The 19241-nt window shown below is 41.9% G+C and overlaps 1 protein-coding gene across 2 annotated transcripts; it reads left to right on the top strand.

Moving 5' to 3' along the window:
- Positions 1 to 1202: 1202 nt before the first annotated feature.
- Positions 1203 to 17868, top strand: tmem200cb (transmembrane protein 200C, genome duplicate b). 2 transcript variants are annotated; one of them, XM_072668735.1, is made up of 2 exons: positions 1203 to 1298; positions 15180 to 17868. In XM_072668735.1, exon 2 carries the CDS (start codon positions 15213 to 15215, stop codon positions 16725 to 16727), a length of 1515 nt encoding a protein of 504 aa, XP_072524836.1. In that variant the 5' UTR covers positions 1203 to 1298; positions 15180 to 15212; the 3' UTR covers positions 16728 to 17868. The 2 variants fall into 2 exon arrangements, with proteins under 2 accessions (XP_072524836.1, XP_072524837.1); XM_072668736.1 differs by lacking the exon at positions 1203 to 1298 and adding an exon at positions 4740 to 5082.
- The last annotated feature ends 1373 nt before the right edge of the window (positions 17869 to 19241 follow it).

The following is a 19241-nucleotide window of genomic DNA, read 5'->3' as shown; positions in this document are numbered from 1 at the left end:
CAGTCTGTGTGAAGGGTGGGTGGAGTCATCCACAATGCTGGTTGCTTTGCGGATGCAGCGGGCAGTGTAACTTGTCAAACTTTCCCTCCTGGGATTTTATTGGGTATGGGAAGTTCCCATACTCTGCTCTGATTGGTTATTTGAATTGTCCCTTTTGCTTTCAGATTGACTTGTTACATACTTGTAACATACAGTCCTGCCCCTCGATTGGCTGCTTGAATTTCCAACACTCGGTTCTCTTGGAGCAGGAGTGGAATCGGGCTTGATTTAGCCCCTCCCACGTTCTCAGAACTTTGGTTTACCATAGATAGGCTAATACCGATCAGACATGCTCTTGCATGCTACATGTTTCTGCTCTAAGGATGCTGAATACATGCAGCCATACATTTATCTGATACACTTTGAGTGACAGTTGGTTTACAACACTACTGAGAACTATCACAAGCTAAACTGTCAACTTGGTTATTTCCCTTGGTGACAATTCCACACACAAATGCACACAGACACTGATCATAACATTAACACCACCTACATAATACTGAGTAGGCCCCCTTTGTGCCGATCTGACCATTCGATCTGACCATTCGAGGCATGGACTCCAAGACGTTAGCAGCAGATCCTTTAAGTCGTTTAAGTAAGTTGTGAGGTGCATGCATAGCATCAGTGAGGTTTAGGTGCCCATGACCCTGCCGCTGGTTCACCGGTACTTGTACTTTCTTGGAGCACTTTTGGTAGGTACTGACCAAGGAAAAAACCCACAAGACCTGCCTGATGTTTTGGGGATGTTCTGACCCAGTCGTCTAACCATCACAATCTGTCTCTTGTAAAATGTCCCTGCTTTCAACACACCTTCAAGAACTCACTGTTCACTTGCTGCCTAATATATCCACCCCTTTGACAGATGCTGCCACTGTAGATGGCATTTTAGAAGGCACAAGTGCCCTCTGAATCAGAGGGGGACCTGAGTACTCTTCGCTGTATGTTGTGTGTTATGTATGATCTTGATTAGGTTGTTGTTAGAAGGCCATTTCTGCTTCACTCTTCTGCTCGAGTTACTGTTTTCACTCCCCAGCACTGAGCCGCACTTTTACCTCAGTGTGGGCTCAGCTCAGCTGCTCTGCCCGCCTTTCCCGCGTCACTCAGTTGGGCGAGATCAAATGCGCGCGCTCGCCCCGCCCCGCCCCTCCTCGCGCTCTCGGCAGTGTGAGCGGAGAGCAGCGCGAGGAAGCGCTGAAGGCGGCGGGAGAGCGATCTGCGGAGCGCGAGAGCGAGAAAGAGCGATGACCACACAGCCCTCAGTAAGTATCCGTGTGTGGGTGCGCGCGAGCGTGTGTATCATTGCGTGTGGAAGCAGGAACTTTAACTCGACCCTTCATCCATTAGACGTGTCGGTGAATCTCCACAGCGGAACTTTTACGGATGGAGGAGAGAACAGGAGGCGGTGTAACGCTTCCTCCAGCACGGTGGAGGAAACCTACAGGCTACATGGTTCAGTCAGTGGAGTCCGGTTTAGACACCAGCTCGCAGCAGAATCACTGTTACAGTGGTCATTTAGGTCCAGGCGGACTTGGGGTAGACTGTAGGTCTTAATTCAGCATAATGGACCCGGGTTTCCAGGCTCAGATTAAGCCTCAGATTAAGGGTTAAACGCATTTTGAAGGTTGAAGCATTATTGGCACTATTTTTAGTTTCAGACTAGACTAAATCCACAGTAAACCACTCCTACAGACCATATTTCAACACGATAGGTCTTAATATAGATTTTAATTTAACTGTCACTCTCAATTAGGTCTTAATTCGACTCTGCATGTCTGAGTTTAGCTTTATACATACAGCTATAGATCCTAATCCGACTCTGTATGTCTGAGTTTAGCTTTATACATACAGCTATAGATCCTAATCCGACTCTGTATGTCTGAGTTTAGCTTTATACATACAGCTATAGATCCTAATCCGACTCTGTATGTCTGAGTTTAGCTTTATACATACAGCTATAGATCCTAATTCGACTCTGTATGTCTGAGTTTAGCTTTATACATACAGCTATAGATCCTAATTCGACTCTGTATGTCTGAGTTTAGCTTTATACATACAGCTATAGATCCTAATCCGACTCTGTATGTCTGAGTTTAGCTTTATACATACAGCTATAGATCCTAATCCGACTCTGTATGTCTGAGTTTAGCTTTATACATACAGCTATAGATCCTAATCCGACTCTGTATGTCTGAGTTTAGCTTTATACATACAGCTATAGATCCTAATCCGACTCCGTATGTCTGAGTTTAGCTTTATACATACAGCTATAGATCCTAATCCGACTCTGTATGTCTGAGTTTAGCTTTATACATACAGCTATAGATCCTAATCCGACTCTGTATGTCTGAGTTTAGCTTTATACATACAGCTATAGATCCTAATTCGACTCCGTATGTCTGAGTTTAGCTTTATACATACAGCTATAGATCCTAATTCGACTCTGTATGTCTGAGTTTAGCTTTATACATACAGCTATAGAACCTAATTCGACTCTGCATGTCTGAGTTTAGCTTTATACATACAGCTATAGATCCTAATTCGACTCTGTATGTCTGAGTTTAGCTTTATACATACAGCTATAGATCCTAATCCGACTCTGTATGTCTGAGTTTAGCTTTATACATACAGCTATAGATCCTAATTCGACTCTGCATGTCTGAGTTTAGCTTTATACATACAGCTATAGATCCTAATTCGACTCTGTATGTCTGAGTTTAGCTTTATACATACAGCTATAGATCCTAATCCGACTCTGTATGTCTGAGTTTAGCTTTATACATACAGCTATAGATCCTAATCCGACTCTGTATGTCTGAGTTTAGCTTTATACATACAGCTATAGATCCTAATTCGACTCTGTATGTCTGAGTTTAGCTTTATACATACAGCTATAGATCCTAATTCGACTCTGTATGTCTGAGTTTAGCTTTATACATACAGCTATAGATCCTAATCCGACTCCGTATGTCTGAGTTTAGCTTTATACATACAGCTATAGATCCTAATCCGACTCCGTATGTCTGAGTTTAGCTTTATACATACAGCTATAGATCCTAATCCGACTCTGTATGTCTGAGTTTAGCTTTATACATACAGCTATAGATCCTAATCCGACTCCGTATGTCTGAGTTTAGCTTTATACATACAGCTATAGATCCTAATTCGACTCTGTATGTCTGAGTTTAGCTTTATACATACAGCTATAGATCCTAATCCGACTCTGTATGTCTGAGTTTAGCTTTATACATACAGCTATAGATCCTAATCCGACTCTGCATGTCTGAGTTTAGCTTTATACATACAGCTATAGATCCTAATCCGACTCTGTATGTCTGAGTTTAGCTTTATACATACAGCTATAGATCCTAATTCGACTCTGTATGTCTGAGTTTAGCTTTATACATACAGCTATAGATCCTAATTCGACTCTGTATGTCTGAGTTTAGCTTTATACATACAGCTATAGATCCTAATCCGACTCTGTATGTCTGAGTTTAGCTTTATACATACAGCTATAGATCCTAATTCGACTCTGTATGTCTGAGTTTAGCTTTATACATACAGCTATAGATCCTAATCCGACTCTGTATGTCTGAGTTTAGCTTTATACATACAGCTATAGATCCTAATTCAACTCTGTATGTCTGAGTTTAGCTTTATACATACAGCTATAGATCCTAATTCGACTCTGTATGTCTGAGTTTATCTTTATGCATACAGCTATAGATCCTAATCCGACTCTGTATGTCTGAGTTTAGCTTTATACATACAGCTATAGATCCTAATCCGACTCTGTATGTTTTAGATGTTTAACTGTAGTCCTAAATTCAACATTATAGGCAATGCTATACCACTTAATTTAACTCTATAGATGTTAGGTTAACTATATAGGTAATACTATATGACATAATTCGACTCTGTAGGTTATAGTTTAACATTATAGCAGATATTACAGGTCTACAGGACTTCATTCAATTATAGATGTTTGTTCAACATTATATAGGATACTATAGACCTTAATTAGAATCTATATAGCTGATATTACAGGACTTAAATCGATTCCACAGGTCTATAGGACTAATTCGGCTCTATAGGTTCTAGTTCAACATTATTAACGATACTATAGAACTAATTTGGCTCTATAGGTCTTGAAATTATAGCTGCTACTGTAAGACTTAGTTCGATTTCATAGGTCTGTAGGACTTAATTCAGCTCTATAGGTCGTTGGTCAACATTATATATGATACTATAGAACCTTAGTTTACCATCATAGCCGATATTATAGGTATTTATTTAATTCCATAGGTCTATAGGACTTAGGTAAGGTCTAATTTGACACGGTATATTTCTGTCAACATAACAGATAATATTAATGCACTTAATTTGATTCTGTAGGTCTTAGTTATACATTATAGGTAATACTATAGGTCTTATTCCACCACTGTAGACCCCTAATCTCTATTCTAGATAATACTGTACATCAATGCATTGTACATAATTCTAAGGGTCTTGGTTCAGCATTATATAGTATTATATTACCTAATTCGACTCTATAGGTCAACATTATTATAATATTATGGGACTGCAGATAATAGTTCTGGTCTTAACTCATCATTATAGATCGCACTGAAGGCTTTTATTTTTGTAGCTGTTGGTGTTTATTCAACACTGAGCATTGTGCTGTGCCTGGGCTCGTTTCCTTCCTCACAGAGAATAGGTTTTGTAACAGGGTAGCTGTTGCTATCTGGTGCTAATGAAACGCTCTGCTCAGTGCGAGTTATCTTCAGATGTGTGGCATCTTCAGATCTTCAGAGATCATCTTCATCTCTGAACAATAGTGAGAAGATGCGAGCAGACTGCTTAACAGGAGATGCCACGTTTCGTTGAGGTTGTAGAGCTGCGTGTGTGTGTGTCTGTGTGTGTGTGTGTGTGAAAAACTCGTGGCAACTGCAGACGCGTGTGTCTGTGTGTTTCGGATGGAAATCGTGCTCGAGATATGAAGGGATTATCTCTGAATGCTCCGTGGTTATCTTTATGTGTATGGTGAGTTCAGCTATTGTTTGAGATGGAAGTGTATGAAAGGGGTCAGCTGAACCCTTTTCACATACTTAACCTCCGCCGTGCATTATGGAGCTGGATTATCTCCACGTGCACTAACTGCACAGTCCAAATGACGAGGGGGATCTAAAGCTGTAATCTGATGGGTGGGCTATTGTTTAGCTCCACCAGGAAATAAAATAAGGCGTTTAATCCCCGGAAATCAGATAGCAGAAGATCCCGAAAGGACTAAATGAGAACTGCAGGCATGGTAAAGCACTGACAGGCACGTTATGTCAGACGTGGGTAATGTATACTTAATGCTGTGGCTTAGTCTAATGTGAGCACTCCTCTTTCTGATAGCAGCCTGGTCCTGGGAATCCCATTAATCTCAGATGTGCGTGTTTTGAGACTTCAGCACCGTGGACAGGGCCAGGGCCATGTTGTGGTGCTTTAACCCTTGAACTGCCGGCTTATTATCCAGTTATTAACTATTAATGTTATTGTTCAGAAATTACTATAGGATAATCTGTTCACCATGGTCCACCAAAGCAACTGTGAGGCTGGACGATCTTTTCAGAATCTCAGTGGTTTTACATTTGCTGCAGTAGTTCTTGTTTTTTTCACTTGACATAAATGTAATGTGGCTGTTGTCAAACTTTCATGATTAGTGGATCAATAGTGACTTTAAATAAAACCTTTTTTTTACATTGACTTCCACTGAAAGTTGGGAAGGCTTATTGGGTTTTGCCTTCTCATGTAAATTTGCCATTTCGGAGATACACTAAATGGACAAAAGTATTGGGACACACCTCTTAATCATTTATTTCAGGTGTTTTCACTCCAGTGCTCACTAAATTTCAGTGTGGTACTGTAATAGGATGCCACCGTTGCAACAATCACTTCCCTCCCCAACTGTGAGTGGTATTATTGAAAAGTGGAAGCATTTAGGAACCACAGCAACTGAGCCACCAAGTGTCAGACCACGTAAAGTTAGAGAGCTTGTGTATTTAACACAAATGGTAAATTTGGTTTTCTTGTCTAGTGCTTAAAAGTGGCCAATGCTTTGCTGACTCAATAACTGCAGGGTTCCAAACCTGCTGTAAGAGATGCAAAGGAAGGACCACAGTTCATATATTCCATGAATTTAGGATTTAGAATTGGATATATCGTGTACACATTTTTTTCTGTGACGGCACAAAAAAATGCAAACCTGCATTATGGTAGATGTTCTGGAGGAGGGTTGGTGAGCACTGTGCTACACTGCCAAGCTCAACTACAATATGATGTCAAAACTTACTTAAATCAGTCTGGTTAAAAAACAACCTATATTTACTTTAGTTTTTGCTATCTGTACAGTACATTTACAAACTCAAAGAAAATGAGCCTCGCAGTGTGTCATGTGCCACCTCCATTCTGAATCTATAGGTATATGGGGTGTATGAAGGTGCTGCTGGTTTCTCTTTAGCATCTGGTTTGCCTGATGCTGGCTTCTCATTTAGATTTCCATTCCACCTTAAATGGTGTACCAGTTCCATTCTGGTGTCTGTGCTATAAGTGTAATTTCTGCACCATTTAAGATGGAAAATAAGTTTTTTAACACTCTGCATTTTATTAAATGTATATTTATAAGGTCTTGCTTGATTAAACAGCCTAAAACTGGCCTTGAGAAGGGAAAGACACCCATTTCCAGCTGATGAATTTTATACAAAAACACTCTTAAACTCTTAAGAACTCAACAGCAAAAAAAAAACAGCTCTTGGCCTGAGCAGCCAGGTTTATTGGTGTAGAACCTTTACACTAGGTTATTTAGAGGCTCTTTGGGGAGCCATGTGTGGTTGCTCTTTTTGATTAACTGGATCAACTGGATGAGGCATATTAGGTGGTGCTTGGAGCTGGACTCTGCAGGACATTTCTCTAGGTAGATGTTTGTACAATAATAGCTCAACATTGATATTGAAAAATGTGACCTGAAAAACTTCAGATCAGTTGAGTGGAATGAAACAATAACCGTACATTTCACTGAATGATGTTTTAGATTATTACATGTCCAAATGTTTATGGACACCCCTTGTAATGGATGCATTCAGCTACTTTAAAGTTGTACCCATTGCTGACACAGATGTGCAAATGCACACACACACACACACACAGCTTGCATAGTCCTTGTAGGGAAGTATTGCCAATAAAATAGGACTCTCTGAAGCAGATAACTATATGAACCTCTTGCCACCATGCCTAATGTCAGGCATGGGATAAAGGGGTATAAAGCCCCTTGTATTACAAGATGTATTACATCTGAAAAAGTCGTCTTCTATATTGGCACATTCAGTCTGAGTAAGTGTACACATTTTTGGGATCAGTAGCTTTTAAGTCTGTATTTGGGTCAGGGAAGAGGCAACGTCTACATTGAGAAGTTGCTGCTGCCTTATCTAACAGCAGTAGACCGAAACAGCAAAACTGCCATTTCTGCATGCAATAGCGTTTCACCATCCTGCCAGCTGCCCGACCCTTTTACTTCACACCTTTTCCCTCTTCACACTGCTGTTCACACATTAGCATCTCCGCAAGCTGACGTCACTGAACCAGCAGCCCTGAAGCTCCACCCTTCTGCACGCTGACAGGGCTGACAGCTGTGTTCTAATGTGAGAAAAGTAGAGAGTGGTTTAAGTGGCAGATGCCAGAAGCAGTGAAACACATCTTTGTTTTTGCTGTGTCTTAATGTTCTTTGTCGCTGAGTGAGGCTGCACGCCGAGCGCGCTGTCAGGTTCTGTTGTGAATAGCATTATGCTTACTGTCTTCACTGCCCAAGGCCTGAAGTGCCTCCTATGAGAAACTACTGAATTTAACTACATTGACAGTGATTGATCCATGACACGCCCATGTATTCTAAGTAAGGTACCTGACATGCCTGGCGACTGTTAACCTGTGTACTGTGGAAAAAACAGCCATTGGGGACAGGAAACACTAATTTATATATATATATATATTTATCCGGACCTTCACCTGAAGTGCATTTGGGGGACTGTATGCTGCTGCAGCCGGCTGATATCATGCCTGTGCAAAACGTTTTGTGTTTAGGCAGTGGAAAAAACACCTCTCTGGGGCTCCCAGTTGGCCCAACTGTCTAACTGTTGGCCCTGTCACTGGATGATTGTAGGTTTAAAACCTAGTGGTGCCACAGCCATCCGTGGCTGGGACTTGAAGCAAGCATAATTGGCCTTGCTCTCTCTAGGCGTAGAATGGCTCCCCAATGGCATGGGCAATAACATGTGCACCACCTGCTTTTAATACTGAGTAGGTCCCTTTTGTGCCACCACAACAGATCTGCCAGTCGAGGCATGGACTCCGCAAGACTTATGAAGATGTCCCGTTGTTTTTAGCACCAAGATATTGGCGGCAGATTCTTTAAGTCCTGTTAGTTGTGAGGTGGGGCCTCCATGGATCTCATTACCGAGCCTTGGGTGCCCAATTTTGGGAGGGTCTGACCACTACATACCAGAAAAAAAACTCTCTGATGTTTTGGAGATGTTCTTACTCAGTTGTCTAACTATTCCCATTTGGCTCCTTTCAGAGTGGCTACAATTCTTATGCTCGCTCATTTTATCACCTTCATAAACTGACTGTTCACTTACTGCCTAATATATCCACTCCTTGACAGATAACACTGTAGCTAAAGATAATCAATGTTTTTCACTTCCCCTGTCAGTGGTGCTAATGTACTAATGTTAAAGCTGATCGGTGAAGACGAAAAATTCTCAGTGCCAATGCTGCTCTATTCTGGTTGCGGTCTAGTAAAACCTGCAGGCATGCTGTTATGAGCTTCAGAAGCCGACCACATATCTGCAGCATGAACCTGGCTTTTCTAAAGATATTAGAAACAAACCGAATGCGCACTTCCACCTCAGACTCTCAGTTTATACCCTGGAGTTCAAGACCAGTCCAGTTTCCTCATTAAGGAAACTGAACAAGTGAGTAGACTGGGAAATTGTGGTTTGTGCTTCCCGTCATTTCTTAATGTGCAACATTTGGCTGAAAGCCCAGGGCACTCTGTATTAAAATTACCATGAACAGTGTGCATGGGTAACTAAAAATGGGTCGGAAGGCCGAAAGGGCTGTTCTGAACACTACTGCGCACACACAAGGCGCTTATTAAAATTTTGACTCTAGGACCTGCTTGTCTCTGCAGATAAACTGCACTTACACAACAAAGCAGAAACACACCGAGGTGCCAAAAATTTCAAGATCCATAGAAGATAGTTGCTTCATTACTTCATTAATTAATGACTAATGAGTGCTTCATTAATCCCAGAGGGAAACTGCCAGCAGCAGACAAGTTATTTAATATGTTATAAGGGCAGTATCACAAAGAAGAGACTCAACTGAACAATAAAAACTAGTAAAATGTGAAAAATTCAAGCTTAATTTTACAACCCATATAGCCAAGCATACACAAATCAGCCAAAACACTAAACCACCTTCTTAATATTGTATAGGCCCAAATAGCTCTGACCTATTTAGGCATATGAGTTGTAAGTTGTGAGGTTGGCCCTCCATGGATCACATCAATGAGTCTTAGGTGCCTGTCTCACCTTGTCGCCAGTTCACGTTTGTCCTTTCTTGGCCTTCCTTTGGTAGATACTAACCACTGCATACCAGACACACTTCACAAGACCTACCTGACGTTTTGGAGAAGCTCTAGCCTTCACAAATTTTGCTTTTAACAACACATGACCAATAATAACTGACTGTTCACTTGCTGCCTAATATGGGTATACCATCATTTGACAGGTGCCATTGTAATAAGAACTAATGTGTACTTCATATGCACTTCAGCTGTCACTGGTTTTAATGTTATGGCTGGTTGGTGTGTACAGGGATTGAAAAAAACAATACAAGATAAAACATAAGAACATACTAAAGCAGGGAAATACCAACAAATAACAACTATATAAGAACAATTAATATAATATAATATAATATATTTTATATAAGATTGCCGGTCCTGCTGTAGCTAAAACAGTGATCCAGCCACAGGAACAACTCTGATGATCATTTGTGCTATTTACAGTGAGTATTTTTACATGTTTCAGTATTGTATGATGGCATATGACCAGAGAGTGCTTTGCAAATAACCTAAAGTGTGTGCTTAAACCAGAGATGACTAATCAACCTTTTCATGAAGTACCCAGTGATGGGCTATGGAAAACAACCTGAGAGAAAGCTGAGTGATGTACAGAATCTAAAATATAGGGGTATTAGCGAATGCGTATCTGTAAATCATATCACCATCACCCATATATAGTAACGTGGCTTCAGCAATCCTGTTTCAGGTGTTAATCGGAAAACACATTTTGTTTCAATACAGAAAACCACATTTTGCCTCAGTTTACCTGAGTCTTATTATTGTGGTATCTAAAAGTACATTTTCCATCTGGCTGTATAACAGCATACTTATATTCATTCAAATCAAGGCTTTTTTCCACTGTAGAGCTGGACCTAGTTTTCTCAGCACAGTTAGCAAACCATACTTGGGGCAACTTGGTGGGATGGCTTAATGGTGTAGAGGTTTGTTGATTGGCTCCATATTTGCGGCGACAGAAAATAGCAGACACCGTATCTAATGAGAACAAGAGTAGCTTTTCCATGATCAAATTTAGTTCATAAAGTTTAGCATACTTGAATTGGCTATGGGCCTCGTCCAACATCGCTAACGCGGAAGTAGTGCAGCCCGGCTCATTTAGTGGAAACTAGCATTACCTTTGATTACCTTACATAAAAATGAGGGATTGCTGGGTTTTTTTGTATTTAAGGTTAATATGCACCGGCACGGCGTAGTGGCTCGCCCATGATAACCATTTGGCCATGCAGTGGAAAGAGGCCTATGCAAGAATAAGTTAGTTTTGGCATTAAAAGAACATTATAACTGTCTCACTGCTACTCTGATAGGGTCAGAGTCACATCAGCTGAGTGGTATCATCAGCACAGGGCTGCACTTTGCAGTCAACAATGGAAGCTGAGTCAAGTGTAAGTGTAAATTCAATTATAATAAATACAGATGATATTATCCTATTCCTTTCTTGTGTCCAGTGTTTCCGGGTAGGCTCTGGACCCAACGTGACTCTGACCAGAATGAAGTGGATAAAAAGATGGATGGATGGATGGATGAATGTTATTATAAGCAACCCAAAATCTGATGGCAACTAGCAGGAAGAGCCTCTTTCCTAGACCATCGCTGGTTAGTCTGTATGTAACAGTGTAATGCTGCATAACTCAGGTCATAGTCAGGTGAATATTCAGGTAATGTTACTCTACCGCTTTAGTCCACATGCTTCCTTCCCTTCCAGTATCCGTTCTCAGCTTGTCCAGAAAACAGTGTCCCTTAGTGGTAGCTCAAAGTGCAAATTACCCTTCCCTCGAGCCATAATGTTGCTTTATCTGTCAGATTAAATAAATGAGTAAAGTGCATACTAAAAGAATGTAAAAGCTAGAGGGCCGCTGCTGTTTTATGATCATGGATTTCATGGCTATAATTCACATTATCTATTGAACACATCTCTAAACCTAGGTACAATCTATCACTCAGGCCTACTTAAAGTTTCAGTAGCCTGTTCACCAGGTACGTGCTGAACAGGACAGCTCTGGATAGTTAATATTTACCTTGGCTATTCTGGTAGTTTAATGATCCATCCCTGTCTTACCAAAAGCCCCCAGTACGTTCACAGACGTTGGCTTTGTTCTATTTATCTCATTAAAATTTGAGGGGTTGGACCACATGCATGTTTGTATTAGCCACAGCACAATGGGTCAGCATGGAGCTCCCAAGTGGTGCAGCAATCAGTAAGTATTAGCTCCATCATCGAAAGATTGCTAATTTGATCCCTGACAATGCCACAGGTCTCCATGGCTTTGAGTCCATTTAGCTGGGGTAATTCGAATGGTGATCCTCTTCCCCCACGACTAGTGTGATGCTCGTCGATGCAGGTGTTTGTTAGCTGACTAACTAGCTGTTTGTGCTATCCTTTAGTCTCTCATGTTGAAAGTGTTATGTGTGTGATCTAAAGTGGGCAATGTGTGAGACCTAGCCAGCAGTAGGTCAGCATGTAGACTAGAAGCTTTCCATATGCTAATGTGTTCCCTTTCACTGTAATAAAGAAGCTACCTGCTGTCTTTGCTGTTGGATGCATTGTGATAACTTCTGAGCCAGCTGTGTTCAGAACACAGTCCACGTCGCTATGGAAACACAGGGCGACAAGAGTAAAAAGGGGAATGAAGTGTGAAAAATATTGCTATTCAAGTGTTTTCTTGTTCAAACGTTTCTTTGCCCTGACACAGACGTGTCAGGCAAGCTCTTCTACCATAGTGAGTCATCTCTCTGACCCTCTCTCTAAAGGGAGCTACAGGTGAAGACCCCGTCAGTGCACAGAGTCATGTAAGACTTGCAAGTCTCGAGAGCAGGGAACTGTGCTTATGGATCTGAAGCTTTATGTGAACAGCCTTGGCTATATGTGTACCACGAGTGGGAGTGCGTTCGTATTGTTTTTTTGGCCTCCATGCTTTTATACACATTAGGCCTGAGGAGAGGCTTGTCCTTTGGAGAGAAGCGAGAGGCTGCTCTTCAGACGGAGGTGTGCGGTCCGCCGAAATATCACCCAGCAATGCAGCCAACTCGAACGCTCTGAAGACGAGGACTGTGAAGCGTGCACACACATAGCAAGTCCATATGCCTTCTTCAAAGGGCCTGTGTGTGTGTGTCTGTGTCTGTGTGTGGAGGGGGGAGTTTGTGTGTTTGTACTATGCATTGTTCTTCCGCCTTCGCTCTGCAGGAACAGACACAGAGAGACGAGAGAGAGAGAGAGACAGGCAGTTTGATCTCACAAAATATTTTGTTATGTTATAAAATTATGAAAGGAAATTCAAACGGTTGATGTTACGCAAAAAACCTGCAGCTTTTGATGTTCTGCCATTTGTTCCTTACATTGTATCTAAAATTCCATGATAAAAGGACCAATAGAAATGCACTCCAGAAATGACTTGGCAAAATATATATAAATATATAAATATCTGCACATATATATGTGGTATGAAGCAACGTGAGGTCTACTGACTCTGCTGGCTGGCTGAGGTATACGTAGCTTTACCCATCCCCATTTGATTCCAAAACAGCCCATTTAGCTTACAACATTATGTTTTCTTCTTTTAATCGTCACCGGTGCATGCAGACTCTCTCACAGCAGCTTGGTGGTTAAACTGGATCATGGTAGCTTCGGTTCGTCTCAGCGGCAAACAGAGCTGAGCTCCGATGCTGTAATTTGATGAAAATGTAAATCATTTCATAATATAATACATGAACTGCCCTTTGAAAAAAATCCACTTTGCTTCTGTGCTGTAGATTCTGTGAAGACCATGTTTTCTACAGTCATTGTATTTAGTCGTAGGTGCTAGTGCTAGCTTAACTAGCAGATAAAGAGCACCACACCCCACAGAAGAGGTTCAGTGCTTTAATTCTGCTAATTCTTCATTGACGCAAGTTTAGAAGATGAAGATACAAATGGGAAACAAGGGAACTTTTGGAAACAAGGGGATACTTAATTGCTTGTATTATCATCCCATATGAGAAAACTGAGAAAGCTACTTTGGTATATATTCCACATGAGAACCAGTACACAATTCATTCTGACTCTGGAACGTACAGCAAAAGCTCTTGTGTGTGCTTAGATGTATTCTCCCACCTCAGGGAAGAGAGCGGCAACTCTTAGAAGGGTGCAGACACCATTGAGACGCAGCAAAGAAAGCTACAAAGTGGCCACCTGCACCTTTGTTCATCAGTCAAAGTCGCTTTGCAGCAAAAGCTTCAAAAAACCTTAGGAGCTAATCATACTCCATAGTCCCATGTATTGACGTATAGTACAATGAAGTCTATTGTGAATGTGATTAATCTGTTTTGCCTTTTAATATTGGTGGCTCCTAACCCCTGGGCCTGTTATGGCACTCCAGTAGGGGTTTAGACTAGTGCATTCAAGCTCACATTCCCAACAGACTGCCATTCTAAGGCTCTGACATTTCCAAAAAACCAGTGCGCCACGGCAGCTGTGCCCAAAGACATTTACAACATGAATTATTCATGGAACCTTCGCCCTAAGCCACACATAATTATGACTGATTAGGCAAATGGATCACCTACTGGCAAAGGCAGGGGTGAATTGTACATTATTCAGTGCAATTAAGCAATGGCATCTTTGCAAAGTAGTTGGTTTATTGATTGGAGTGTGTATATGCGATGAGGCAGCTTGGGATTTGGCACTTGTGCTACTTGTCAGAAGACACAACAAACAGAGACTTTTAGAGAAAGAAGAAGAGCAAAGGCCTCATAATTAATCATCACAACATCATGATTTATGTATTTCTGTTGTTGTTTTCTCTATGTGTTCAGGCAAAGCCAGAAAGTTGTGAAGTCACGATGTCACTGAAGTGTCCTGATCACTGTTCATTTCAGTGACGAGTCCTAAAAAAGGATTACTAGGAATTACCGACTTTATCATTTTGTGATGTTTTTTTTTTTTGCTGTGTTGCATCATCAAGCTATTAAGGGCCATCTGTATGTTAAAGGAGCTTGTGGGTGGGGGAGGGTAGCTTTTTCAAAGAAATGGCAGACGAGCATGGTCAGGTCATTGCTGTCATGACACATAAGTGCCGTTACAGATGCTGAGCATTTCTCGTATGTATAGTTTTGTGGTCCCTTTCGGCACTGGTGACATTTCAAGCACTGCAAGTGGTGGCACACAATGTGCATTTCTGTAGTCATTCCAGAATAAAGGTTCCTATTAAAGGTGACAGGCCCTTCAATTTGAAGAAGAAGGTCAAGAAACAGTCCTTAAGTTCTAATAACATTCCCCTTTGGGTTTGTGTCATGAAAAGTTTGCCATCAGCTTATTACATCATACAGGGATAATTATAAATACAATGTACATATCTTTGCAAACTCATTTGCCCATTTTATGTGAAGTAATACGCAGGAAGCCTAGGTCTTAAGTCCTCTGTATGAGTGAGGTGAAGCATCTATTCACTTTTTAATGTACCTACCAATTTCTGTTCCCCTGCAGGATGATTAAAAGCTCCATCGTCCAGCAGGCGCGATGATAGCCACAGGCGGCCTCCTGAGGATCTCCCGGCGCCAGGATTCACTCCGCGCCAAGAACCGGGCAGAAAACAAGCGAAGGAGGAAAGCCAGAAAAAAGAGGAAGAACGACATTGTGGTAGTGAAGGGCAAGCTGAACCTGTGCTCTGTTTCAGGCATGGCAGCAGCATTTGGAGTGCTGGTATTGATGGTGGGCATAGCCATGGCTGTCCTGGGCTACTGGCCCAGAGAGAACCTGGCCCATACCGTCAGCTTGAAGAAGGTGACGCCTGTGAGACAACCAGGCAGCTCAGCCAAAAACTCTCAACAGGGTTCCAACTTCACAAGCAATAATAAGCTGCAAGCACAGTGGAATGGCAGTGATGCTACAAGTAACTCCACCAAGCCCATTTCTCCTGCTTCTCGACACGTCGGATTCTTCGAGGGCTTCTTCTCCAACTACCAGTACTCGGACAACCTCAAAGTGTTTGGGCCACTGGTCATGGGCATAGGCATCTTCCTCTTCATCTGCGCCAATGCCGTGCTACACGAGAACCGTGACAAGAAGACAAAGATCATCAACCTGAGGGACATCTACTCTACGGTCATCGACATCCACAGTCTACGGTCCAAAGACTGCTCCCCTTTCAACGGGCTGCTGAGCTGCTCGCAGTCCAGGACCGGAGACATGCCGGGTATGTACGGTAACCCCATGCCTTCCAGGGGCTCCTGGCCATCCAGCATGTCCTGTAAAGGCCTGGACTTCAGGAGGCCGTCATATGCCAGAAAATGCAGCTGGTCGAGGGAAAGGCAGTCGTTCACTGATACAATATACAGCATTTACAGGGACCAGGCCAGGTTCGAGGAACCAGCTTCCACTCCAAAGGACTGGGAAACCCGTTCCATAGTCGCCTCTTCGGTCAACGCGTTTACTTTACCTGTGATCAAACTCAACAACCGGGAAATGGAGGCCAGAGAGAGAGACTCTTCTGGGGACTGTGCCCCTTGCAGTCCGAAAGAGGAGCTGCAGTCATCAAGCCAGAGCTCCGGAGAGCTAATCAGTGCTTCTGTGCAAACCAAGGCGGAAGTGTCGAGGGCAGCTTTGTCGGCATCCCAGGACTCTAAACTCTCGAGTGACGTTCAGGTAGGATTGAAAGGCCACCAACACCAACAGCAGCAGCTCCTGCAGCCCAGCCCTGGGGTCAGGATCTTAGGTTCCCACCTGTCCCTAAACGCTCTGTCTGACCTGGGCGGCGGACGTCACGAAGATAGGTCACGGAGGTTCAGCTGTCCAAGGCTGGACCGCTCGGGCAGCAAGGGCTACATCAAACTGGCCGAGCTAGGAGGAGACTCGTTTGAGGCCCCAGATGGGTCGCCCGAAACAGGACCTGAAGAGGCAGTAATGCAGGCGGAGGGACGAGTCATGAGCGCCAGTACACTCCCCTGTAACTCTCTCACACAACTTCAGACTGATGTTGTGCCGTTGAACTCTGGTACGACTGATGCAGACATAGAGCCAAAGGCTAATCTCTGAGAGACAGACAAAGCAGACAGACTACGGAACGTCTAGCTCAGCCATGAAAGCAAGTCTTTGTAGTCTTTGATTTTTCAGGCTTAGAGACCATTAGCATTTTCGTGTGGAACCAAGGTGTGGACAGGATTGTCAATGAGCCTGTAGCATATCTGAGAGAAGGTTTTGATAACATTTGTACAGAACTTAACACCCCTAAGTACATATAAGTATATTTGACTAAGATGAACAAGACTGGAGCCTCAATCCAGCTTCTGAGGAGATGGCCACGTTTTTTTGGGCGAGGTTGCAGCCAGTAGATTACTCCAAGAGTAGAAACGAGTCGTTCTTGTGCCTTTCTATGATCTGTTATATGCTGTTCTGTCTTACACTGAAGTAGGGGTGGGCGATATGGTGAAAATATTGTATCACGATATTTAAAGAAGACGATTTCTCAAGACACAATATTTATTGCGATATTATTTGACATGTAGACAAAATGCCTCAGTAGTGACAGATTCTTAAGAACTGCTGTTTAAATACTCTCCTATACTCCTACACTAATTACACTCTCTGTAATGTAGTGTGCAGTCGGCCTGTGTTTCACGATATGCTGGCTTACAGTGATCCCGATGTTGATGAAATATCGTCATATTGCCCACCTCTACACTGAAGTAGTGTTGCCTGTTGAGTATTTTTTAATGTAATAATTCATGAGCAATTAATTATTCATGACCTATTTAGTCTATTGATGTGTTTTCCTGAAAGTTTCACCAACTTTTGTTGCACAAATGACACTCTTGCAGTTTCTCTTTACAGCAGATAGTGTTAAAAAAAGGGGGTAAATGAACCTTCACTTTTTCCCTTTGATGTACAGCCTATAATTATGCAACATCATGTGTTTTGTTTCACACTTAGTATCTGGATATTGTTGTATAATCAAACAGCAATAAGTGCTAGAGCTGAATTCTCAGGTGTCACCCGGCTTGCAAACAACGAAGGCCATAAACAAAACATTTAGTCTTTTTTGTTTGTTTGTTTGTTTGTTTGTTTTTCTTTTAGGTAAATTTGTGTTTTGCTTTGGGATTTGAAGTGCACATCCGAACAATGTCATTCACAGCTGTCACTGATCAAGAGTTAAAACAATAAAAAATAACTGAGTTAATATTAATGTCTGATTGTCCGTTTCAGTAGTGGAGTTCCAACTACGCATTGCTTTATTCTCGTGCTCTGGTCTGTGCTGACACCTGGTGGGGATGAGTGGTAGTGACGTTTTAGTGAAGCTCACTGTGGAATATGAAGAACTACACTATCTATCTACTAACTATGCAGCTACTTTAAGTTGCAACCATTGCTGACACAGATGTGCAAATGCACACACACACACGTACAGCCTGTCTAGTCCCTGTAAAGTAGCATTGCCTATAGAATAGTATTTGGAGCATTGAGCTGTGGAGCAGTGGAACTGTGTTCTCTGGAACGATGGTCAGTGCTATGAGTTGGGGAGTTGAGGATGATGTGGGAGGTGATTGTCCAACCTTGGTTCACCGGTTGTCCTTTTTTGGTCCACTTTTGGTAGGGACTGACTACTGCATACCAGAAAAACCCCACAAGTTCAGTTGCCTGGCCATCAGAATTTGGCTGTTGTCTAAGTGGCTCAGATTCTTATGCTTGCACATTTTTTTGCTTGTAACACATCATCTTCAAGAACTCACTGTTCACTTGATGCCTCATACATCCACCTCTTGACAGATGATACTATAGAGAGTGTTTTTCACTTCACCTGTCAGTGGTACTAATATTATGGCTGATCTGTGTGTATGTATCTATGTAGTGCCATTTAATGCCTTTGGGATGTGTTGGAATAGCATTTTAGATACATCAGTACCTGACCTTATTAACACTCTGTATTAACACTCACTGGATGCAATCAAATCCTCACAGCAATGAGCCTTCAACATCTATCAGAAATTCCTCCTTAGACAGTAGTGACAGTTACTCCAACAAAAGCAAGATATTTTTTAATACCCTTGATTTTTAAAGAAACATTGAATGAGCAGGCGTCCCAATACTTTTGTCTATTTAGAGCAAGTAAATTTTTTTACAGTATTTTGCTACTGTTCCTAATATAGTAATGATAATCACACAAATATGTCAGTTATTTTCTTTGCAAAACATTTTTCTGTAATTGAGGCAGCATGTGAGCACAACCTGAGTAAATATATACGTTTATATTTGGTCATGTAATATTTCTAAATCTTCCATGAAATTATAGTAATTATAGCATTATAAAGTCACAATATTCAAATTTAAGCTCTTTGGGAAAATAAAAAATAAGCACTATAAAGTCTGTGTAGGATTTCTTAATGGCTTCCTCATGATATCTCTAATTGAATCCATTCATCTTGTGGGCATTGTTTCTCTCTTCTCAGAGCATCACTGTCCTATTCCAGAGGCTTGTTTCTGCTGAATAAGAGCAGCAGTTCCGTTATCAGGGCTTTGCACAAGACGTGGTTTCAGGAATACTTTGGTTTGTCT

Source organism: Salminus brasiliensis, chromosome 23 (assembly GCF_030463535.1).
Source record: "Salminus brasiliensis chromosome 23, fSalBra1.hap2, whole genome shotgun sequence".
NCBI classification, from domain to species: Eukaryota; Metazoa; Chordata; class Actinopteri; order Characiformes; family Bryconidae; genus Salminus; species Salminus brasiliensis.
This window is presented reverse-complemented; position numbering and strand designations above follow the sequence as displayed.

What these genes read in the sequence shown, in the direction of transcription:
- tmem200cb (XM_072668735.1), top strand. Translation starts at nt 15,213, where the DNA reads ATGATAGCCACAGGCGGCCTCCTGAGGATCTCCCGGCGCCAGGATTCA.